The sequence below is a fragment of the Sceloporus occidentalis genome, unplaced genomic scaffold (genome assembly GCF_023333645.1).
Source record: "Sceloporus occidentalis isolate IW3139 unplaced genomic scaffold, rSceOcc1.0.p SCAF_3, whole genome shotgun sequence".
In the NCBI taxonomy this organism is placed as follows: domain Eukaryota; kingdom Metazoa; phylum Chordata; class Lepidosauria; order Squamata; family Phrynosomatidae; genus Sceloporus; species Sceloporus occidentalis.
Genome location: NW_028316983.1, coordinates 57,263,272 through 57,289,537, shown reverse-complemented (window position 1 = coordinate 57,289,537; position 26,266 = coordinate 57,263,272). Strand labels below are relative to the sequence as shown.

The window sequence follows — 26,266 nt, the reverse complement described above, 5'->3', positions numbered from 1 at the left end:
GGAGGCAGCCAGGTATTATCACAAAGAAATCACTGCCAAATTGCCACCCGAGTCTGTCCTGAATGCAGCCCGGGTCCTGCAAGCTGCTCCCGTGGACATTTTTAGAAGCAAAGATGTACCTTCTTCCATAGCAGGTAACTGGCTAAGAGCACTGTGCAACTAACTGCTTTATCACACCAGGGGGCAAACAGGATTTAAACAAGAGTTAAACTAGAGAAAACCAGGAAATGCCATGTGATAAACATCAGGTATTTCCTGGTTTTCTCTAGTTTAACTCTCATTTAAATCATGTTTGCCCCCTAGTGTGATAAAGCAGTAACTGACTCAGCAGGCAACTGGTGCCAGTAGCCTACTAGCACTGGATACACTGGAAGGGCTGCAGGAGAACATCTATTAAAAAGAAAGCAGTCATGGCATTTTGAGCCTCTTTGAAATGTACACCTTTTCTCTTAGTCCATCCTCATGGAAACAAGCACTCAGTTTAACATATGAACATAATTTTTAATTGTGCTACTTGCTAATAATTCACCAAAACTTAAACTGATGCACCGTACATGATTTGGATAATAGTGGCAAGTTTGACTGCCTGGCTGGAGCAGAGAGAGAGAGAGGTGGGGGGAGAGAGAGGGAGAGATAGATAGAATGTGTATCTGTGTGTGTTTTGTGTGTATGTGGGTGTGCATGTGCATATGTTGTGTGTGGCTTCACACATGCAAAAACAATAAAAATAGCAGACAAGGTTTGTTGTTGGTATGACCTCAGAAAAACTATTATGAACTCTGGACTACTATGTATACTTGACTTATAAGATGACCTCATGTATACACTGAGGGCAGGTTTTGGGGCCAAAATTATGGATTTTGCCATAACCCGTGGATATGTCGAGGATAAAATTTGGAGGCTCCTTCAGTGTGTGTATGTGTGCCCATGGCAAGAGGGACTCTAACTGAGGCTTTTTGCTTCAGCATTTCAGCCTTTGTTGCAGCCTTCATTTCCCAGACAGCAGTAGCGCTGGTGGGAGAGGAACTTGTTTGCAATCAGTCCCTTAGGACTCTTTCTGCTTGGCTCAAGAGAGAAAGAAACTGCTCTCCCCACCACATGGGGGAATCTGAAAGAGCTGCTATCACATTACCATACTGACCTGCAAATAAATCGACCTGGGATTTGGGGGCCAATTTTTGGGCATAAATTTTTGGACTTATAGATGAGTATATACAGTATGTCTGCTTCACAAATACTGGCTACATTATGCTAAGTTCAGGCTTTGCAAATGCCCCCTAAAGTGCATGTGTGTGTGTGTGTGTGTGCGCGCGCGCGCATGTGCGCACACGTGTCTGCTTGCAGAGACAAAAACTCAGTCCCTTGCATGAAGGCATTCCTCTCGACACATCGATTTGTCTTTAGCGTTTAACCTTCCAGCATAGACAATATGCTACTCTAATTGCAGGAACTGTCAATCAAGGCATCAGATTGGTTCCTCTCCCACAGACTGAGGTGGCTCACTATCCAACTAGCCGCATGACTAGGAAGCATCTTGAAAATTCATTCCATATGCTTCGAATCTAATGTCACAGCAGGCTGTGTCTGGGGCAATGCACTGCTACAGGGCTTCCACAGAAAGAAATTAAGAGTCCACCACTAACAGCACAGCATTTAAAAGGAGCACTAGAGGCACAAGCTCTAGCTCTGTGGGATTCATTCTTTTCTTTGTTTCCATAGTTAGCTTGTGAAGAACCCAGCAGAGGCCCTTATGCTTCACTCAACTGGTGTTTTTTGAACATAGTATTTTGGAGGAAGGCAAAATGGCCTCACACAGTTCATAGCTGATGTTCTTTCTAATCCTTGGCTGAAAGATCCCACCTCGTGTGATGAACCTCTGCTGCTTTGTGGTAAAGCTGCCATGTTCCTCAGCCCTTCAGAGTTGACGATGAAGTGGCTCTAGATTCATCAAGTTGTGCAGCTCAGCAGTACTTGCAAGGATGACACTGCCACAAGGAAGAGCATCTGGTAACTGCCAGAGCCACAAAGCTACATGAGGCAAGAAGGGACCTTCTCTAAAACAGTGAATGAACAGAGTTACAGGAAAGCAGCAGAGTGGGGCAGATGGTGTAGAGAAGATGTAAACTCTTCCTGTGTTACGTAGTGGTGGCCCAGCACTCAGAACTGCAGAGTGCTGACCTTCTCAGGTGTATTGTATAGGCCCCTTGTACAGGGAGGATCTAGAGACAGGCCAGCTAGGAGTCAGAGACACAGAGAGCTTCCACTGCATCACTCAGGCCCTGGTTCACTCCACCTACGGCCAGAAGGCAGTTTTTTACCACAATGTTGGAGCAGGCACATCGTGGGGTGGGCATAGGAGGTAGGCTCTCCCATTTGTTCTTCCCAGGATGAAAGGCCTCAGCTGATTCCAGAACAGTTGGTTGGTTTCCTAAGGGCAGGGAAAACAGAGATGGAGAGATAAGATTATACAGAGAGAGAGAGCACAGAACTCTTCTTCTAATGGGAAGCATGAGATTCCACCATCTCCCCTCCTTTCCTTTCTGTTGAGTTAGAATCATAGGCGGGATACAAACCGCCGCTTTGCGGTGTTCCCCCGCCGGCGCCATTTGCTCCGTGCGGGAGCTGCAGCAGCCAAACCGCGCGGCTCCCGCGCGGAGCAAAAAAGAAGCTCCATTTCGGAGCTTCTTTCCGCGGCGCACTGATGACGTCGCGAAACGCCAAGGGCTCATTCGTGACGTCATTAGCGCCGCGACACGTCTGGACGCTATGCGTCCAGTACGTAAAGATGGCGGCGCCCATGCGGAAGCACCGCCCCTTCCTAACCCTAGTACGTATACAATACGTACTATATGGCGGTTTGTATCCCACCATAGAATCATAGAGTTGGTAGAGACCTCAAAGGCCATCCAGTTCAACTCCATTCTGCCATGCAAAAATACACAATCAAAGTTCCCCTGACAGATGACTATCCAACCTCTGTTTAAAAACCTCCAAAGAAGGAGAGACCAACACATTCTTTCCACTGTTGAACAGCCCTTACTGTCAGGAAGTTCCTCCTAATGTTGAGGTGGAATCTCTTTTCCTGTAGCTTGCGCCCATTGCTCCAAGTCCTGTTCTCTGGAGCAGCAGAAAACAAGCTTGCTCCCTCCATAATATGACATCCCTTCAAATATTTAAACAGGGCTATCATATCACTTCTTAATCTTCTCTTCTCCAGGTTAAACATCCCCAGCTCCCTAAGTCATTCCTCATAGGGCATGATTTCCAAATGGAGTACAAACTACTTTGAATTCAAAAACTCCTTTTGCACTTTGAACTCAGTTTGCAGCAATTGAAGAAAGCTGAGGACAAAGGGGGAAAGGGAGGTAAGGGGGGAGAGAGAGAGAAACTGGGGCATTTTAAAAGCAACTGAAAAATTGTGACAGCAGAGGATTAATTGGGACTATCCCCAGTTGGAGAGTATGCTATAGAAGGACATCAATCATCCTCACCTAATCCTCCAGCTATGACAAGTCTCCCTTTCAAATAACCAGCTATGAAATCAGCCCGCCGTTTCTTCAGAAAGAATGAATGCTCAGTCTTCATCCATCCTCCTGAAAATCAACCAATTATGTGTTACATTAAGTAATAATAAGAAGAGAAGATGTCAGTATGTTTGACTGCAACAATATCATACTTTTAGCATATAAATATTTGGCCCACATGATTGAACAATGGCAGACCTGGTAACAGCACCAAGTAGATTTATGCAAATGTAAAGTCCCAGGACATCAGCAGGGCCCACCACTGCTGATGGTGGGTTTAATCACCTCCTCTTCCCATTATTTGCTTGGTGCAAACAGGAGGACTAAGCCTATATGAATAAACGTAATCCACTGCTATTCTAATTCTGCCAGAATGCAATACTATATGGTGGTGGAGTAGTCAAGCCACTTGGTGTCAGTTGTTAGATGGCCACACACCTCCAAGCTAGTAAGCCCTTGAAAGGGTCCAGTTTTCTAGGAGCACTACTGAAGGCTATCATTGGGATGGGCATCAGAGAATAATTCTCTCAAGGTCCCCTTAGAGGTGAAGCCAGGCCCTGAGTGGTGGGCAGCCAGTTCAAAATGTGTAATCTGATTCTATCTCATAACACTTGTCCACCTTAGCAAGATGCTAGTGTAACAATCTGATGCTACTACAAGAATTTACTAGGGCCATCTTCCAAACTATAAAAAGACACCACACTGTAGTGCCACTCCCATCAACCCACAGCAGCATGATCATGGTTGCTGGAAAATATATTATTTGTGGGCTGAAATCCTTTGGAACGTACCAGGTGGGAAAGAGAGCACAAGTATAAAGGATGAGCTCTCTCTGTTTTAGTGTTTAGTTACAGCACACAGAAAACATGGCTTCCTTGAATTCTTTGTGTCTATGTAAAGACAGGTCTCTCTCTGGGTTAAATCTGACTCCTGGACTCATTATTTTCACAAAAGGTCTTTTCTGTTTCCCTGTTATAGTGGATACGTATTCATATGCAGATTAGTTTAATACAAAGCACAGGATGAGTTAACAGTATAGTGGGAACAGCAGGTTTGCCTGGCACAGACTCAGGGCCCATAGACTTTGCTACTATTCTTTTTACTTCTGTAGTCCTTGAACATCCACTGTTCTGAAATAAGCAGAAAAGCTTTCATAATCCACATACATACATTGATAGCATAAACTGACTGATGGATTTTATTAATATTTATGAGCCAGCATGCAGTCTGGTTAGATACATCGAATGTCTGTAAAAACAGAAACAGCAGTGGATAGGAATGAGACATTTCCACATTTTGCTTCCTCGCATATTCACATATTTAAACCTGAAGCATCCACTCCCCCCACTGAATGCAAAGAATTTTATGAATTTTGGTAGATTTAAAAAAAAACAATACCAAAAACCCGAAACTACTACTACTATACTTAATAATAATAATAATAATAATAATAATAATAACGTTCTCCTCCATTCTGCAAAATATCTCAGTTTTAAACTGGCCAAACTGAATAGGTACAACTGTGCTCAGCATGGAGACCACCATAGTGTACCTATAAGACATACAAGGTCACCACTAATATGGTTGAATGCCCAACCATTCAGACCTTTAAGAGCTATATGCCCAGTCTTTTGAAAATGAATATACTTGCAAAATGTTGGACAAATTTTGTTACAAATAAAATGGGAAAACCCTCGCTCAAATGTGGGTCTTTATTACCATTACATGCTGCACCATATTGTCCTTTTTAAGTACTATAGTAAAGTCAGTATGGTGAAGTAGTATTGAGTATTGGACTAGAATTCTGGGAGTCCAGGGTTCAAATCCTTGCTCAGTCATGGAAACCCACTAGGTGACCTTGGGCAACTCCCACTCTCTCCATCTAAAAGGAGGGCAATGCCAAATTTCTTCTGAACAAATCTTGTCAAGAAAATCCTTTGACAGGCTGGCCTTTGGGTCACCATAAGTCACAGACCACTTGAAGGTACAAAGCAGGCCTGAATAACACATGGCCAAATCATTTCCTGCAGCCCGCATCCTCAAACTTACCCCCAACCTACCTCCACCACTCAGCCTTCTCTCAAGGAGATGGCTGGGCTGTGGAGAAGGAGGAATGGCAAGCACACGTCCACAACCTCAGCAGTCTCCTTGGGCCTGGGCTGTGGAGCAGTAGCATCACTGGGATTGGTGTCAGCTGGTGGAGAGCAGCAAAATGCCTTAACCTCCCCCCGCCCAGCCATACCACTGCCCCACAAGGCCCTCAGAGTCCCACATAGCTGCTGCTGTGCAGAACTCTGAGGGCATCTCCATCCCAACCCCCCAAGCCCTCTCTTTGGTCCAAAGAAGTTAACCTATTTTAATTTTGGCCCCTGCCTATTGCCAAGTTGTACAGGTCTGTACAATAGTAGTGGGAATTAGAGCGAGACCCTGAAAGAACTTACCTTGTTCAATGTCAAACACATCCACATTCTTCATGAATTTAGGCTGACGGTATAACCTGCCTTGCCGTAATCCCCCAAGGCTATAAATGTTATTCTCTGTGCAGACAAAGCTGGAGAAAGCCCTTTTGCTGGGGATGTTGGGAAATTTTGTCCAAGATCTGGTCTCCGTGTCAAAGACCTCAAAGGCATTCACAGCATATTTGGATTGTCTTCCACCTAGGAGGGAGAAGGGATCTTGTTCAGCCATGAAAAAGTCTGCCCTGCTCAGCATTTTTGCTAAAATCCCACAACCATCGGATGCAAGGTGGTCCATCCAAAAATGTCCAAGGGTCACTTTACTGCCTAACCAATTTTAGATTTCATCTAGATTAGATTATAATCCTATCTAATATATCTATGAATTTACTTTTTTCCCACCCTAGTACAAAAAGCTCCAAAGCAATCAAATTGTTTACTCTTATTATTGAGGATGCTTTTCCAAATACAAGGCAAAGTACATTGACAGAGTATCAATTCCTGCAAGAGGTTTATGCCCTGCTCATTGATTATCGATAACTGCTGATAGACCAAAGGCTGTCTATGTTGATTCGTTTGACATGGCTCACCATCTTTCTCCAGTTTGGCTGGCAACAGTTCCTTATGATAAATTAAACAAAAAGGTTATGGTTCCTTGCACAAGTTTCAAAATGTGATTTGATCACTCAAGTACTCTTTACATTCTGCATGGCTCACACAGGGTACAAATATTGTTGGAGAAAAGCACATAGAAACAATTCTCTCATCAAGCTTGCAGAATATGGGTAAGTCCATGCTGCAGGATGGGATGACCACAGAGAAAGAAAACTCATATAGTCTGTCAATGGGAAAGGAAGGAGATGTGCTGCAAACAAGATACATTTTAGACCCTGTTCTTTGACATACCTTCTCTCTATCATAGATGGCTGCCATCACCTCGACTTAGATTACCCCCCTATTTGTTTTCCTCTCCTGCAGTACAGGGAGAGAACGAGCAGGCAATATAGCTCATACAGAAAACAGTTTGTTACCTGGCAGGGCTACCATTGATTCTGCTGGGTCTGTTCTTAAACACTTAAAAATTACTTGAGGCTGGAATTTAATGTTTTATGTACTATAGGGATACTGAAAAACAAAACATCTGCACCAAGTTCTAGCTTTCTCTCACACAACATGTAGGGATTTGTGATACAATATAATCATTTTTGGACACTGACCAATCTTTCACACTGTTGCCAATGATGGGTGCAAGAGTGGGTCAGCTTAGCATTACACAGAGTGAAGCAGCTGATTTGGGGTGTCCTGAAAAAGAAGCAAATTAATATTTATTTTTCATTATAGGCTTGAATTCAGAGTATATTAAATGAAACTGGGTCCTATTGACATCAGCGGATCATGACTTTGAAATCAATAGGACTAATGTACAAGTCATTTACTTCTGACTCCAGCCCTGAGATGGGAAGTGATGCCTGTGGGATTTTCAGCCACATGTGCCAAAATAACTTGACTAGCCTAGAGGAGCAATTATCCTGACTTTAGCTGCATCCACATGTCTACGTTCTGTCTCAGGCAGCAAAATACTTTCGCCTAGCATTTAACATTCACAGTATCTCTTTATATTACAGACAGAATAGATATTTGTGTGCCGAAATATTTAGTGGGGTAGCATCCCAGCTAGGAAGAACATGATGTTTAATGGTATCTGACACCCATAAATTCACCAGGGGAAACATTTTCTAGTAGTCATTTTTGCCTGATGAATTCCTAGTTGCTCTCAAGACTGCTATTAAAGCCAGCAAACAGAGCCAGCAAAATCTGGTTCCTTAATCTTTTGGATAAAACTGGATAGAAATCTAACTGTATGTAGATGTTTGTACAGCCAGAAGGTAGAATCAAACTGAACAGCCTTCCAGAAACTATCAAGCATAAACAAGAAAGAAGTCTTATGACACTTTAAAGACTAACTGATTTATTGTGTTATAAACTTTTGTGTTTATGCAGCAATAGATCTGTTAGTCATAGGGGTATCACAAGGTTCTTTTTGCTTCTGCTGTAATGCGACTATTCTTCTGTCGTAGTCATTTGGAATAAACTTTGTAAGGCTAAAAATAAAAGCAATTGGAATTGTGGCACCAAAGTGTTTGTTTTACCTCTGAATAGCTTTTAGAAAAGTGTGAGAATCAATTGCATTTGCTCAAAAAAATATACATTTGGGGGCAGTGCTATGTGAAATATAAAACTTTTCATCTCAGAATAATCAGTTTTCCCCTTTAAAATGCCTGTTTAAAATGGCTGGCTGTTACTTATATTTTTTTTTTATAAAAAAGTTGATGGATCTCAGTATTATGGATGCTAGACCATCTCACACAGTCTTTGCTTGTATTTAGCATTTTCTGTCTACCTACTGATGTACTGTAGGCATACACTGGCAAACATGTCAACCAAAGCACAAGGAGTTTGAGCACAAGGAGTCTGAAAATGAAGTGGATTATAATCTGCCAAAGAGCATGAAATTAAAGAGGTACTTGTTACCACAAAACAGAGTGTGGTGGCCCCTTCTAGCAGCAGAGTTTGGACTTGATTTTGGACTTCTTTAAAGACAGCAGAATTTGTAAGATCATACCATTTTCTTGGGAATTTGTTACAACAAGATGAAGGAGCAGACACCATCTTAGATAGCTGTAAAGGGGCACTGGAGGATGGTACTGTCAAAGTATACTAGTTATATTGGCTATATATGAATGGCCTGTACCAAAAGTACCATGTCTCTGCATATCACACTAGTGCACACTACTGCATATCACACTGTTGCATCCTTGTCCTGTTTATTAGGTTCTCAAAGGCAAAATGAAATTCAAAACATCCACCGGATGGCACCAAGAGAGTTCGGGGGGGGGGGGGGAGGGAGAGACTAAGTGCAGGATTGTGAAGAGATGGCCAGTTATTCTTTTAATGACAGGAAAGAGGCAGTTAACACTGCAGAAAGAACTTCTTTTCAAAACAGGAAAAATGTTCTTGGGTATATGCTGCTTTGAAAGTTTGTCCTAATAACATGAGTCTTTCATAACAAGATATGTCATTCATACCTCACTTACTTCTTCTTTGCAAAATAAGTAACTATACAAAAATGTGCTTCTTTTGCAAATTAAATATTGGTCACAAGATCCAGCTACTTCAGGTGCAATGAATGTTGACTTCCCTTCCTACTGAATTTTGGTTTCCTTTAAAAGAAAAAAAGACAGACAGGCAGACTTATCACATTGGTTATTAAATTGATTTACCTCTCTCCAATTTAAAGCTGAATTTGGGCAGCATCCTGATCTTATTAGACTTTATTGCTGCCAGATCAGGGTGCCACCTGAATCCAGCTTTAAACCAGATAGAGGTAAAATGATTTAATAACTAATGTGATAAGCCTTACAGTACATAAAACAAATGTGGAATAAATGGCAGCTACATACCCTCCAACTGTCCTGATTTGGCAGGAGGAGTCCCAATTAATTCTCTGTCACCCAACATTTTCAGCTGCTTTTAAAAAATCCCAGTTTCTCTTTCCTCCTTCTATTTTCCCTCTTTGCCCACAGCTTATTTCAGTTGCTGTAAACTGAGTTCAAAGTGCAAAACTAGTTTGCATTGAGTCAACTCAGCAGCAGGGAGAGAAGGGGGATGGCAAAATCTTCCCCTTCCCATCCCAGTAGACACAGGCAAAAGCAAACTGCAGCAGCCTCTCCTAGCTTTTTCCTAATTAGCTACGTCTTCCTAATTTGTCATTTCCATCACTTTTCCCCACATGTCCCAGTTTTTGTTTATGAAATGTTGGAAGGCATACAACCTGGAGGATGGGATGAGAACTGCATGGCCCTCCAGATGTTGTTGGATTGTATCTCTCAGCAGTCTTAACTAATAGCTATGTTAAGCAGGGCTGATGGGTACTGCAATTCAACAACGTGTGGAGGACCACACAATCCCCACTCTGCAGCAGATCTTAACCTAGAACAGAGATATGCAATGTATGGCTCTCCAAATAGTGTTAGATTCTGCACCTGCCCTTCATCCTAGCCAGCATGGTCAATACTGAGTGATTATGAGAATTGTAGCCTAATAGCATTTCAATCAGGATAGGCAAATGCAGCCTGGGGGTCTCATGCAACTCCCAAAGCTACTTTTGTACTCACATTTCCCTGCAAGCCCTGGTATCAACTTATACAGATTTCTGCAGGCCATATTTTTAACATTCCTTTTCCTGGTGTGGTTCACAAGTTGTGTACTCCTCACCTACAACACATGTCCTGAAATCCTAGCTTACTCACTTACTGACCAGTGTTGGGCAGACACCAGACACTGATGCAGGTGAAATAGTACGAATAAATCAGGGACGTAGCCAAGGGGGGGTTCTTGGGGTCCAGACCCCCCCCTTCCATTAGAAAAATGAATGGTGTGTGCTGCTGCGCCACCGCACCCAAGCCCCATTATAATGGTGGCACTTAGTCTCGATCCCCCCTTCCTAAAATCCTAGCTATGTCCCTGAATAAATTCTTCCAGAACAAATCCAAATAACGCCCCCCCCCCCAAAAAAAAAAAAATCACAAAAAACTATAGAACAGATTTTGCCATTTCAGGAGTAAAACACTGGAAGAGACATGTCTATGAGGGCCAATTGTGCCCACACCTAAAAGGGGAGAGCTCCAGTGATGAACCTATTATTTTCCTTTATTTTGTACAATCAAACCAGCCCATGGACTTCAATAGGGTGTAGTAGTTTGAGTGTTGAACTAGAACTTTGGGGATCCAGGGTTCAAAACTTCACTCAGTTATGGAAATGCATTGGGTGACCTTGGGCAAGTCACACCATCTTAGCCCCAGAGAAATGCAAGGGCAAACCTACCCTGAACAAATCTTGTCAAGAAAACCCCATGATAAGGTTGACTTAGGGCTGCCACAAGTCAGAAATGACTTGACGGCATACATGTACTTTTGAAGAAATAGTGATCTGGAGATCCAGCTTCCCTCTGACATTACCAATCCCAGGCAATCCCAGAAAATGCACTGTATATTAGAGGGGCGATGTTATAGGCATGAAAAGGAAACTTTCTGAATTTCCTTGAGAAGACATGAAAGGGTTAAGATTAGATTGATGTCCACTGGTCAGTCACATGCATAATAGTAGATCAGTTACATGAAAAATGGTATTTTTAATGAATAAATAAAATAATGTGTTAATCTTTTAAGCCTGTTTTAACTTGTTAATGTGTTCAATATGTTTTTCTCCTTGTATATCATTTTAATATTGTTTTAAATTATAAGAATTAATTCTGCCTATACATCACCCTGAAATCTTTAGATTGAGTGCAGAATAGAAATAGTGAAATAAATTAAAATAAAATATAAAAATCAATGGAAAGGGCCTGAGATCAATTCTTACCGAGCACATAGATCTTAGTGCCCCGCAGGAAAGATGTAGCAGCATATCTCGGTGTTGGCATGGTTGCCAGTGATACCCAAATGTCCTTTAGCATGTCATAATGCTGCATATAATTGTGTGGGCGTAGGTCCACTCCCATTCCACCTGCTGCATAGATCCTGTAGTCTGGAAAAGAAATCAAGTGAAAATGACAAAAATTCAAACACAAAATGAACTTCTGAGCTATTTATTAAAAGCTATTTATATTATATTTATTATTTATTAAATAAAGCTGCTTCGGGTCACTTTGGCAGTGTGCTATTTAAATGCTAATGTGTCCTAAGAGGCTGGAAGTCACACCAAAGCCATGCTCCAGTCCTAAGGACTGGAGCACAGCTTTGGCACAGTTCCTCTTAAGATGCGTGAGTCATTTAAACAGCATATCTCCAAAGTGACCTGAAGCAGCTTTATTTTGGCCTGTCTGTTCAGGCCCTCAGCAATCTAAGAAGAGCTTGCCTCACTCTTCCCACTCTGTGTGGGAGGGGGAGGCAGGAGTATGACATGTAACACACAAGTTAGAGTCCTGTCCCCCCAACACACACACATGTACACCAGACAAATGAGGAACCCAATGCCTGCCATATTGAAATAATGCATAGTGAAATAAGAACCTGAAATATTTATTGTCCAAAGGGGAACTGGGTACTGAGACTCTTTATTCCAGGCTGAAATAGAAAGTAAAATAGGTGTCCAATAAACCTGAAGACATGGTAACCAGAGCACACCCTTCCCCGAAACATGCACATGTGTGTGTGTGGAGATATATGGTCCTTGGCCTCATATGACCGCCTGGGTGGTCTCTTGGATCCTCTCCTCCTATAGTTGGCAAAAATGAGATTGAAATGGACAATTGTAGCTTCAGAAGCCTACACAGGAATTGTCCATTTTAATGCTGTTATCCTCAATATCACTTTGTTGAATTTAAGGGGGCAACCTGCAGATGTCTTGGAGTAGAGCAAATGAGACTTCATCGCCTCCCCAAATGCCCACTTCATCCTATAATTGTACTTTTTATCAGGAAAAGCAGGATGAAAAGCATTTTCCTTACTAAAGAAAAATACTAAATAATGTACATATCTGCTTTAAATAATATGAAAATATAAAGCATGGAAATTTATGGCCCTAAAGACATTGTTGAACTATAATTCCCAGCATTCCTCAGCATTGGCTATGGTGGCTGGGGATGATAGCAATGGCATAGGGAGGGCCACATGATTTTATCTGCTGGGAGTTTGTTAACACAATTTTGCAAGCACCACTTTTTATGAAAAATGCTTGCATCATCAAAGGCTATATTATCAGTATATTGAATTTATCTGTATAGCAAGAGTTATGGTTTCTTTGAGCATGGAGAGTAGCTAAGAGAATAACGGTGAGTAGTACAGCATTTTGTTCCAATACTGGCTTCAAAAATCCATCCATTCTATTTGAAGTAGTTCAAAAGCAGCTCTTTAAGAAAGGCACAGAGCTGCAGTTAAGGAGATGGAATGCCTTACAAGAGATATACTGCTTTCTGGACAATGACCTTCACTTTCACAGTTCTTGTGCCCTGCTCTGGCAAAGCCTTTTAATCTGCCTCATCCACTAGAAAGCACGGATTCTTTTGTGCTTTGACAATGAGTAAAGCTGTTCCGCAAACAAAAACCAACAAACAAGCTGTCCTATATATTTGGCAGGAATAGAGAATGTGCCTGTCTGTTGTTGCTCTTTTTTCTTTTTAACAAGCAGAGAGGAGGTCAGTGAAACAGATGGTGCACGCCAATTACAAGACACATTTCGCAGCCAGTCCTAGACTACACTGTTAAAAATCACCTGACCTCACCCCAGAAATTCAGAGATGGTCATTCCAGCACCTCAGGCACAAGAGTCAAAGCCAAGCCATATTCACAGTGAAGGGGAAATTGACTGATAGCTTCTCACTGGCTAGATCTGTCTCTGAAGAAGCAATATACTTGACCCCACCAATCAAATTGCTTGGAAGGAATACACAGGGGTGGGGGATACTTCTCTAAAAGCCAATATTATGTTGTCATCAGCCCTTTTAGTAAAAGGATCTCTCTTGCCTTTCACTGTCACAGAGATCCCCATCGAAGCTTCCCTCAAGGAGTTTCGTTTCTTCCACTTGCCCTCATCTATGTTGTACATTTCCACAATCTTCAATGGCATCTGGTTAGCTCCAACACCTCCGATCACCATGATTCTCTTGCCCAGTGTAGCTACAGCAACCCCAGCCCTGGCTGTAGGCATTGGGGGAAGAGAATTCCATTGGTTCGCTTCAGGGGAGTACACTTCAAAACAGTCCATGGGGATGCCATTGTCATCACAGCCACCAATGGCAAAAACCTGACCCCCAGCCTCAACCAGGGAGCAATAGACTCTTGGGCTGGGCAGGGGTGCAAGAGTTTTCCACTGAAAATCCTTGATGCTCGGCACTTCCATCTCAGGGACAAGACGGCATCTGTTAGGTAGTCTTCTTAAACTGTGACAAAGCAAAAAACAAACAAACAGAACAAAGTCATTCATATGAAGAAAATCAACTGGAAACTGAGATTCTAAATAATTAGAGAACTAAACAAGCAATGCATCTCTGTTCTCATGGCCTCCATCAGCAATATCCTATATTCTTTATATCCTTTACCAACTCAATGCCTTACAGATGTGTGAGGCTATGATTTCTACCATCCCTATCCAGGATAGCCAATGGCCATGCAGGATGGGGATAATGGTAGTTGCAATCCAAAAATGTGAAGAGATTCAGGTTGAGGACAGGATGTTCTATCTGCTCGACATATACACAAAGCAGTGCTCATACCTTTCCTTGAGTCTCTGTTAATCCTCCATTTCTGCATCCCCTGGCTCCTGCTCCTAAACAAACAAACAAACAAACAAACAAACAAAGCAACCAGGTTGGTCTCCTATGTTTCTGTTTTCTGACATCCAGACATACCAGATCCTTCCCTGCTCCAAAAACTTTCCTTCTGAAAACTTTATTTCCCTTGAAAATCCCACTGTCTGTCTATATCATCCTAGACAAGCTACAGCCACATCCTTCCCATCCCCCATATCCTGACTCTGTCTTATGCAGCAGAGTGCAGAGCTGTAAGTGTGCTAGAGAGCAGCCCATTAGTTAGGACACAGTCAGAGTCACAAGCGCCTATCACAAGCCAAGGGATTATTTTTTGCTCTCTTCCACTGAACAGCTGACAAGTATGTAGATGAGAGGAATAAATGTAGGAAATTGGAGCACTGTATTGTCCAAAGGGAGGAAGCTGCTCCACTAGCCCCTCATAAATATAAACAGATCCAGACCACCACCCCCACAGGTTTATTGCAGAACCTGATGTATTAATTTTTTTTTCTGTTTAAAAGATTATGCTTGCCTTTAAATGATGTTATTATCTGCTTCTCTGACTTCCTGAAAATACTACAGTAGCCACTCATTCCTAATTCAAGTGTCCTCATGTATATTGACTGAAGGAAAGGTTTTACACATGTATAACACTGGATTACAGTGCTACATAATGTAAACACTCTTTATTATAGTGGAGGGCTCCACTTCATCTCCCATGGCTGCCACAAAGATCCATCTTATCTCCGATGTTGTTTAGTACCTGTATAATGTTATTGGGCAAGGAGTTTTGAGTTTGCATGCCAAGAATATGCTGAGGACACTCACCTCCCCTTTTTCACTGGAATCAGTTGGTGCTGGACTAGTGCCTGGATGCTATAATAGGCTAAATAAGGGCCAATCAACTGAAGCTGCATCCCCATAAGAGGAATTGAGGACTGCTGGTTCCCAGGCCTGGGAACTGAGTAAAAAACTTGCTGTGAATTGAATTGCGTTCTCTATGATGTGTCAGGTATAACTCTTGGATCCAGCTCTGACACTGAATACCTAGGTAGACTAGAAGCTCAGAAAGCCAGGGGCCAGTGTCAGTCTTTCCAGACAAGGCTAACTTGATCACACAACATATGCCATATATGTCCTGATTAGATTATTGTAATGCATTCTGTTACTAGCAGAAAATTACACCTAGGTCAAGAAGACAGGCAGGAAAGAATGGCTCGAAGCTGCTTCTTCTGAGAGCTGGCTGAGACCTCACTGACCAGACTGGCCACTCTCAAGTTGGCTCACATGTGCAAACCATGACCACATGGTGTGGGTCAAACTGTGCTACTGGGTATTGTGGGGTTTTTTGTAACTCCACCCCCAACCATGCCCACCATCGCACAAACACACCCTGACAACTGCCTGCTGCCTAGATGCCAACCCACTGGAAGGTTGCCACCTTTAATCGTGCACACAGTTGCACCACCGGGACAGTAGTAATGCACAATCATCCTCCTCACATGCCCCCTTCACCTTTCTTCACCCAGCGCCCCATTTTGTACTTTCTGGTTTGTGAATGTTGTACATATATCCATTGGAGGTGTCACACTTTCACCTTTTTGCATTGCTTCCCCAACCACTTGGGTACTCCAGCTCCACCCTTTTTAAATGTGCACCTGCACTGGTGCATTTATATGCAGTTTTAGGGTTAGGATTAGGATGGAGCATTCCTCTGGGACTGGTCTTGTGTTGGGGTGTTTATATGCATGGTCGAAGTTGCACACTTTCTGGGCTAGAGCAGTTTATTTCTGCTTTTTTTCAGTCCAGCTTTTCCCCTTAGGGTGGCTGTGGCACTGTTTCTGGTTGCTTTGGGACATGTGTCATCTAAATGCCATGCCCCCAAGGTGGCCTGAAACTGTTTCTTTTGGCTTGTCTATTTGAGGCCAAACTATTGAGGAAAGTCAAGGGAAAAAATGAAAATAGCAGGGTTATAATTGAATATTAAGGGGAAGAAATGACTGTTGATGATTTTCATTACTATAAAGTGGATGATGGAGGCATGAAATACCCAAAGACTTTATTGAATGCAGGCTTCTGGTATGCTTCATGCTGCTGTCTCATGCTCTGTTGTGGATGCTGTGGTGAACAGGAAGAGACTGTACTACAGGCCAGCTTTGTAGCAGTTAGATATATTAAAAGTAACATCCAATTACTTTTGTTAAATGTGAAAGCAAAGTTACTGTTTTAAAATGGTAACTATAACAGAAGAAGCTAGTCTAAAGGGGTGCCTTGGAACTGGAATAAATCAATTTCTAAAGGTAACCCATCCCAACTCACACATTCAGGTAAGAATGGAAGTGATCAGGACCTTGAGTGCTATGTTCCTGCAGCATGCAGACATTTCTAAAAGACCTATTCTGTTTGCCTAGTCAGGGGATTCAAAAAAGAAAACTAATTTTTATTGTCTTGGGAACTCTGTCTAATGATTAGAAACTAAACTAGATGGCTGCAGGATTTCCTAAAGCTAGCAGCCATCACAGCGGATGGGAGCCCATAAGGCCACCTGCTTCTCAGACAAAGTGAGCCAAGACATTAGAAAACTCAAAATCATTGCTCATTATAACAATAAGATAACTTCTTTCAACAGGGAAGAATACAGGTTGAATCTCCCATATCCAGTATTCTGAACTCTGAACTATTCCAAAAACCAAAAACTGTTTTCATGAGTGGCTGAGACAGTGACACCTTTGCTTTCTGATGCTTCAGTGTTCACAAACCTTGCTTCATGCACAAAATTATTAAAAAGATTGTATAAAATTATCTTTAGGCTATGTGTATAACGTATATATGAAACATAAACTAATGTATGTTTAGACTTAGGTCAAATCTCCAAGACATCTCATTATATATGTTTATGCAAATACAGGTATTCCAAAATCCCCCCCCCCCCCCCCCAAAAAAAATCTGAAATCAAAAACACTTCTGGTCCATAGCATTTCAGATAAGGGAGACTCATCCTATATTGATTTCTAAGTAGCCATAGACTGTATTATAGTTTTTAACACTGATGCGTAATAACACTTATAATAGTATAAACACATTCAGTTTTGTTGTTGTCATCTTCTCATTTCTATTCAGGTTTGGTTTATATTTCATTTTATTTATTTATTCATTTATTTTTGTCCTGCCTTTCTCCCAAGTTGGGACTCAAGGCAACACACAAACACAAACACACACATATACTGACAGTAAGGGCTGTTCGACAGTGGAACAAACTCCCTTGCAGAGTGGTGGAGTTGCCTTCCTTGGAGGTCTTTAAGCAGAGGCTGGATGGCCATCTGTCGGGGCTGCTTTGATTGAGATTTCCTGCATGGCAGAATTGGGTTGGACTGGATGGCCCTTGTGGTCTCTTCCAACTCTATGATTCTATATGTTGTAAGCCACCTTGAGTCCCAACTTGGGAGAAAGGAGGTGTGTGTGTGTGTATAATTAAACATATTAAAACAGCACTTTAAAAACAATTAAAATAATCCACTTAAAACAGTAAAATGTTTTAAAACATACAAAGGTTAAAATAGTATTTTGTTCAGTTATGTCTCATTGCTTCATTCCTCCCTTCCCAGAGTAAACAAGGCTGCTCCGCAAAAGAGAACACATTATAAAATTGTGTCTGTTGATTTATCACTTCTCTGTTAAAAGCAAATAAAATATGCCCCCTCCGTGGCCATTTTAAAACAAAATGGAATGTTTTCTTTCTTTTTAACTAACTGAGATGTATTGTGCTGCTCCATCATATGCTGTTATCCAGAAACCAATAAATACAATCACAGCTCTTAGCTTTGCAGAGTCCTTAAGTCCCAGGGTACATTTTCAGTTCTTGACAAGTGGTAAGCTATCCAAAAACACCATAATGGCAAAGGCTAGAAATGTACCATGTAAAATGCAAAGTCAGTGGAAGATCAGATTTTTCAAGGAATGTTCCTAAATTATACTGGGTTAATCCAGATGTTTATCATGTGCTAAACTATGAGAATATTAATGCAACTATTGGAGGTAAACTACTGGTAATTGTTATCATCCTGCTAGCCAAGAAGCATCTGCACCAAATCTAAGGTAACTCTCACCATTACTCTGGTAGAGCATTAACAGATGATCAGTTTTCCAAGCGGTTACATGAATAGGTTGTCAGCTTTCCAAGTGGCTACTACAGGATAGTAAATTGTTATTTAGTGGAGAAATCATATACTATGTGATAAAAAGGCTAGAAAACAGCTTAATGTGAGCTGGACAGAAAGAAGATTCACTATTATTCATTCTTATGTTTAAAAATAGGGGAAAATAGTAGACGAGGCAGAACTTTGTGGAATTTTCTCCTGATATTTGATGTCTCAGAGTGTTGTGGAGGAATTCTGTGACAAAAAGCTGTGCAGAAAACATGTTTCATGAGCAAGAGACCTGTTTTCTGCACAAGAAAAAGGGTTGGGTTTTTTTTGGGGGGGGGGGGTATAAAACATGTTTTTCTTTGCAGAATAATTCCTCAGCAACATTTTGGGACAATCAAATATAGGGAGAGATTACTCTGGAGAGGTTTTTTGTTTGTTTGTTTTTGTCTGCAAAGAAAAGTATTGCACTTGTACATTAGCAGGGGAGTCTCTGTAGTTAGGGATAGATTTAAAACACCACAGCAAACTCCACCCCCAGAAATATTGGTCCTATATTCATGTTAATTCATGTTAAGGGGAGCCCTTGTGAACTAGGAGGTGATAACAGAAATACTTTAAATACCGTATTTTTCGGCGTATAAGACAACTGGGTGTATAAGACGACCTCCAACTTTTCCAGTTAAAATATAGCGTTTGGGATATACTCACCATATAAGACTACCCCTCTTCCAACGCACACCAAATAAAAATTTAAAAAATCAGATTTGATTTCAATATGGTAATTTTAATTCAAAAGCTTATGACATGCAGGTACTTAGCAGGAAACCTTGTTGTATACAAAGCCTGCTTGGATTGGTCAGCTCTCCCTGCCTGCCCAGCCCTCCCTGTCTCCAAGACTATCTGAACAGTAGCTGCTTTCATATGATTGCCGCATACAGCGGGGATGTGGCCGTGGCCGTTTTTGAGTTCCCCCCACCATTTGCGGCGACCGCAGATTCTCCAGTCCGGCTGGGAAGTTTCAGCACCTGCCCTATAAGATGACACCCAGCGTATAAGATGACTCCCGAATTTTGAGAAGATTTTCCTGGGTTAAAAAGTAGTCTTATACGCCAGAAAATACAGTAATAATACCTTAAATAATGTTAATGGACAAGCATGTTTTAGAAAATATGTCTGATATAATGTGTAATTCTCTCTGAAAGAGCCAATCCTAAGCACACTGACTGAAAAGTATAGATAGACTGAAGTAGATGCAATGTCAAACAATTAAATGCCAATTAAATCTCAAACAAGGTGAACATTATTCCTACATGCCGTAGGTTTGGACTTGATAACTCTTGAGGTCTCTTCCAACTCTGTGATTCTATGATTGTAACTTTTCCAAAGCAAATTGTAGGTGCAGAGAAGCTGATCCATTTACTTTTGAAAAGCCAGTCAAACAATTGGTAATTGTGTGGTTGGTGCAGGGATGGAAAGAATACAGTATTTGTAAATATATAAATCTCAGAAGAAAAGTGGGTAGGGAACTCTGATGAGGAGACACCTGGATGGATGAGAACTTGCACAGTTTGGGAGTTATTCTTCTGGAAAAAAACGCATGTGGGAGCTTTTGCATAGAAGAAGCTATTTTCTTCCCAGAAATGTTATTTTCTGCACAGGACACAAGTTTTCTACACAAGAACTAACATATTTGCATGGAAAATACAGTGCGCCCTTGCCATATGCGGACTTGCCATACGCATACGTGAGGTCATGCGGGCGGTAAGCCCTAATATGGTAAATGGGGTGCGTGCCCAGGCCGCGTGCCATGCCACGCCCCACAGGATCATGCCCCATTCAAATTTGCCTTATGCGGGGAGGTCCAGAATGGATCCCCCATGTAAGGATCAAGGAACACTGTACACTTTTCTATGAAGAACCCAATGTTTAGATTGTTAGCAAAATAACTCTCAAATTGTGAATAGCCATGAAAACTGCACTGTTTCTGAGGACTATCACAGCAGAATTACAGTCCTGCTAAATCAGACCAATAGCCAATCTAGTTTAGCCTTTTACCTTTACTAGCGGAGCACAGGAAAGTTACCTTTGACTACAACTCCCAGAATCTTCCAGCCAGAAGTAGAATAGCAGCCTACTTTACAGGCATGGTTTAAATACAACATGTTAATTTTTATCCCAACTTACTTTATGGTACAGGTTTTGTGGGTATGGTTAAAAGAACATGACTCAAAATCAAAATAGTACCATCAAAGAGGAAGCTCCCAGCAATTCCTTAACTAAAATGGCTCTGCATCTCTCTGAAACTGGAGCTCTGGCATCAGCAGTATATCTTTCTTGCACAAATCAGCCAGCTGATGCAGTTTAATTTAGCTTGTGTGTCTGACATTTTCTGACCTCGCATCAAATTGAACAGTTCCCCTGCCATGGCAACCATTACGGAAAAAAAAAAAACAACCAACTCCCTTTTTACACTTGGGAAATTCCATGTAGGTAATATAAATGCTTCCAGTATAAGGAGAAATTGTGAAGAATGTCTTCTTGTTGTTAACTGCCCTGAAGTTGACTTCAACTCATGAGAACCCTGTGGTTGAGACACCCCCAAGACTCCCTGTCCTCGACTCAAGTCCTTCAGGTCCAGGTTTCTTTGATTGATTTTTGTGGGTTTTTCAGGTTATGTGGCCATGTTCTAGAAGATTTCTATGAAGAAAATCTTCTAGAACATGGCCACATAGCCTGAAAAACCCACAAAAAAACATGGATCCTGGCCATGAAAGTCTTCGACTTCTTTGATTGAGTCTGTCAATCTAGTACATGGTCTTTCTCTCTTCCTACATCTCTCCACCTTTCTTAGCATTATTGACTTTTCTAATGAGTCATTCCTTCTCATGATGTGTCTGAAGTATGAGTTTCTCAACAGGGTCATATTGGCTTCTCAGGAGCGTTCAGGCTTAATCTGTTGTAGGACCACTTGTTTGTCTTTTTGGCTGTCCACAGTATCCTCAGCACTCTTCTCCAGCACCACACCTCAAAGTTGATTCTCCTTATGTCAGCCTTCTTCAGTGTCCAGTTCTGACATCTGTACATGGTGATGGGGAATACAGTGCATTGGACTATCTTAACCTTAATATTCAATACTATGTCTTTGCACTTTAGAATCTTGTCTAGTTCCTTCATTGCTGCCCCTCCCAGTCCCAGTCTTCTTCTGATTTCCGATTTCTTGACTACAATCTCCATTTTGATCAATGACTGATCCAAGGTAGGGGAACTATTTTACTATTTCTATTTCTTCATCATTTAAATTGAATTTATGTAAACTTTCTGTAGTCATTATTTTTGTTTTCTTAATGTTCAACAATAAGCCTGCCTTAGCACTTTCTTCTTTGCAGTTTTCTTCTAGTAATATAGTGTTGTCTGCATAACTTAGATTGTTGATATTCCTTTGTCTGATCTTCACTCCACGTTCCTCCAAGTCTAACTCTGAAATCAGAGAAAGGTCTGACATATTTGTCTATCTCCTTCTCACTAGACCATCTTGATTTCCTCAGAGGTTTTTATGGTGGTCTTGGCTGTACCTTGTCTCCTAATGCTATTTTTTAATGTCTAGGTTTCCTGTTTAAGATATGACAAGATTTCTGTTTGTTTACTCCTGGCATCAGCTGCACAGCCAGTTATATGCAGGGACAGACTCAAAGCTGAGAAATTTTCCTTTTTTGGATCATAACACCAATAGTTTTTCAACTGGCATATCCAGTAGCCATACTGGCTGGGCATTCTGACAGTTGTAATAAAAAAAAAGTAACTCTTCCAAACTCTGGCCAGGTTTGAGGGAGCCCTTGGCAGTGTCCCCTTTGAGGGAGCCCCACATGTGCAGTGGTAAAAAGAAAGTCAAACAAAAACTTGGAGTCCCTGTTTCAATTTTCCACCATGTCCTTGATGCAACATCATCCCAAGGCATGGTGGGAAATTAAAACAAAGGTTTGCTCCCAGACCCAGCCATCAGTGTAGGGAATGAAGGGCAAAAGAGCTATTAGTGCAGTGGTGGACTTTGCCAGGATCCTAGGGCTTTGACAATTGGACGGTGGTACATTTTATTGCTGGGTCTATACCATATCTTCTAGCCATTATGATTGTATACAACCTTCAGGATGCATGTTTTTGCATGTAGGCTATTAGGGAAAAACAGCAAAAGAAGTACATTGTCCTCATGTTCTGCTTCTGGACACTTCCTAGCCAGCTGGTTGATTCCTAGATAATGGAATGGCCTGCCGAATGAGATCCGTCACATTACCATCTTAAACAACTTTTAAAAAGCTGTTAAGATGGATCTCTTCTGGCAGGCCTTTCCTGAATAGATAACCAGCCACCAAATAAGTTGAACTTGTTGTTTTCTGATTTCTGTGACAGCCATTGTTGATTTGTTATTATTTTAATGTACGCTTTAATCTGTAAACTGTTTAATTGTATTTTAGGAGGGGGGGTATTGGGATTGTATATTTTAATGTGTAAGCCACACTGGTTTTGTTTCACAAAGAGGCGGGATATAAATATATTATTATTATTATTATTATTATTATTATTATTATTATTATTACCACTATGGGGAACAGGAGGAGGGTCTGATCCAGCAGAATATTTGTATGTTCTTACTTGTATAGGAGGAAAGACAATAAAACAATGATTAGAGGTAGTCTCAAATGAAGCTTGTAGTGTATAAGTGCCTTGTTGCATTCACAGAATTTTATGGGCAGCCCTGACATAGCTATTGTCCACTTGTAATCCTCCTGAATTTTCCAACTGCTCACCCTTCCTTCCTTCCTTCCTTCCTTCCTTCCTTCCTTCCTTCCTTCCTTCCTTCCCACCTTCCTTGTTACCATAGGAAATATGTGAAGGAGGTAATCTTTCTGACTCAGAGTGGTGGTAGGAAGTGCCTGAGGTCCCCCTAAGTCATTTGCTTCCTGAAGGAAAGAACAAGATACTGCACTGCTGCTGATGTACAAAAGCAAACTAGAATCAATCTCATGTCAACCTGGCAATATGACAGTGTTTTCCACACACCTTGAGAGAAATGGACTAGATTAAGAGATTCAAGGCATGCTTTAGGAAACACGCTGTTCTGTCTTTCAGCAGAACACCAAGGACTCAGGGATCAGGAGGAATTGGGGAGGGCCCTGTCACTGCTGACCCCAACATTTGCTTCCAGATGCAGTAGCCTCATTGTGCCTAATGGTACAGCCAGACCCTGAAGTACATCATGCCTTTTTAACACCTAGAGAGGGAAAATGTAGACAGAATTTTAGAAACAGAGCGTGGAGACAAGAGCTACTCTAATTTAGTCTTGCTTTGTTTATTAAATTTCGGGATATGGCGGGAGGCGATGGACACTGCCCTGAGCTCCTTCTGAAAAGGGAAAAATAAAATATAAGCAATATTACCAGTAGCTGTACAATTCTGTGTCCTCCTGTTTCCATTTTTTCCCCTTCTTCTTTGCAGTAATCATTTGGTTTTGTGCTATTCTTAGTCTTCATTGATCTGGAAGGAAATTTTAAGGAAATGTTGCACAAATCCAATTAGGACAAATGAACTACTTTAAGGGAAAAGTGTAGCTGATCTACATAACTTTGTTGTTAACTGCCTTTGAGTAGACTTCAACTCATGGTGACTTTTAAATGGGACACCCCCAAGGCACCCTGTCCTCACAGCTCTGCTCAGGGCCATAGCTTCCCTGACTGAGTCCATCCATCTGGTATGCAGTCTTCCTCTCCATCTACTGAACTTCCACCTTTCCTAACATTATTGTCTTTGTAGTCTCATGATGTGTCCGAAGTATGACACCCTCAGTTTAGTCGTCTTGACTTCCAGTCAGAGTTCAGACCTGATCTGTTCTAGGACACATTTGTTTGTCCTTTTAGCTGTCCATGGTATCCTCAGCACTCTTCTCCAGCACCACATCTCAAATGAGTTGGTTTTCTTTCTATCAGCTTTTTTCATTGTCCAGCTCTCACATCCCATACATGAGGATGGGAAATACAATGGCTGGTCTACAGAATATATACCAATGTATATAAGGAAGCCCCAGTGTTCAGGATAAAGCTATTGTGGTAATAGAGTGGATGCTTAACTTTCTGGCTATTTTAAACATTTATTTATAATATTTCTGCCCCACTATCCATTGCCTAAATGCCCAAAGGCAATAGATCCCATCTGATCTTGGAAGCTACGCAGCATCAGCTCTGGTTAGTACTTGGATGGGAAACTGTCAATGAATACCAGGTGCAGTAGGCTCTATTTCAGAGGAAGAAACTGAGAACATCACCTCTGGGTATTCTTTGCCTGAGAAAAACTTATGAAATTCATGACTTAAAGAAACACACACGCACACACCACCACCACCATCACCATTCATTCTATGATACAAAAACAGTTTACAAACTACAATTAAACAAACAAGCAAAAATCCCACAACTACAACAAACACCCATCAAAAATGCACAATATATATAAAATATATATATTGTGTTCAGCAATACAAGCTGGCTTTAGAAACTAGTTTATAAACCAGTACTGAAGCCACAAGATTGTGAATTTGATCCCAACGCTCCAAGGTTGAATCAGCCTTTCATCCTTTCATAGGTTGGAAAAATGGGTACCCAGCTTGTTGGGAGCAATTGACTTACAGATTGTAAACCACTTAGAGAGTGCTGAGTTCACTGTTAAGTGGTATAGAAATGTAAATGGCATTGCTGTTGTTAAAATAGCTAAATAAACACATATGTTTCTACTAACAAAAAAAAAAGTATATAAAGGCCTCCTTCAGAATACTCAGCTGTTTATCCAGCTATGTCCTAAATATACCAGGTTTATGGCTCTTGTTTGTTGCTGGTTGTAGTGTAATATGTCACTTTTTTCTCCCTTAATCTCTGCCATCCACTCCATGAACTCAACACCTCTGTATATGCTCCTCCCTCATTATCCACATTCTCTCTCTTGCAGATAAATTCTTCCTTATTTATTCATTAATTATATGGCATATTGGTTAAAATGCCAATTCTGACAATTGGAAGATCATAAGGTTGGCAGTTTGAGGCTTGAATGCTACATGATGGGGTGAGCTCCTGTCACTAATCCCAGTTTCTGCCAACCTAGTAGTTCAAAAGCATGCAAATACAAGTAGATAAATATGTACCACTTTGGTGGGAAGGTAACAGTCATGCCAGCCACATGACCACCAGAGCAGTCCTCAGACAACGCTGGCTCTTCAGCATAGTAATGGAAAGGAACACTGCCTCCTATAGTCGGTTACAACTAGACATTCATCTCAAGAAATTACCTTTATTTTTTTGACTACAGTGCTAAAGTGTTATAAGGGTATGCTACTTTAATACTATAACTTTATAAAGAAATGAGTGGTGGTGGAGAGAAATATTAATCTGATAATCAAAAGTGTAATGTTGAAATAGAGGACAGCAGGAAAGCTCCATGACAAAGGTCACACATCCATTCCAAATGTCATCAGGACTGCTCAAAAATATAGTGAGAGCAACTAAAACAATGACATTTGCCAGTCTTGAATCAGAAACTCCTGGTACATGGGGCGGAGGGACACATCCTCTATAGTGGGAATAAAACATTGCAGCTAGTACTGGAATTCCAGGAGAAAAAATGGGATAGGAAGAATGCAGTATGGATATTTTAAAAAAACAACACACAACACCCCCCCAACAAACATGCCCTCCAACTGTTCTGCGTTGTCACAAATAGTACCAATTAATCCTGTCATCCCACTTTTTCAGCTGCTTTGAAAACATCCCAGTTTCTCTCTCCTCTTCCCACTT

The 26,266-nt window shown here is 41.3% G+C and overlaps 1 protein-coding gene across 12 annotated transcripts in view; it reads right to left on the bottom strand.

The window, feature by feature from the left end:
* Window positions 1-278: 278 nt before the first annotated feature.
* The window catches only part of LOC149315981 (kelch domain-containing protein 8A), a 45,134-nt gene continuing 19,146 nt past the window's right edge, over window positions 279-26,266 (bottom strand). For 3 of the 12 annotated variants that reach the window (XM_089514514.1, XM_089514512.1, XM_089514513.1), the window contains exons 2-7: window positions 23,867-23,963; window positions 13,505-13,920; window positions 11,403-11,567; window positions 5,966-6,181; window positions 3,492-3,593; window positions 279-2,428 (exon numbers count right to left, since the gene is read on the bottom strand). In XM_089514514.1, the coding sequence (XP_089370640.1) occupies window positions 2,235-2,428; window positions 3,492-3,593; window positions 5,966-6,181; window positions 11,403-11,567; window positions 13,505-13,920; window positions 23,867-23,931 (1,158 nt within the window). In that variant the 5' untranslated portion in view covers window positions 23,932-23,963 and the 3' untranslated portion in view covers window positions 279-2,234. Of the gene's footprint in view, window positions 2,429-3,491; window positions 3,594-5,965; window positions 6,182-11,402; window positions 11,568-13,504; window positions 13,921-14,253; window positions 14,307-15,117; window positions 15,142-23,026; window positions 23,046-23,866; window positions 23,964-26,266 lie in introns of those variants that run through there. The other 9 variants (XM_089514520.1, XM_089514518.1, XM_089514519.1 and 6 more) reach the window with 6 other exon arrangements.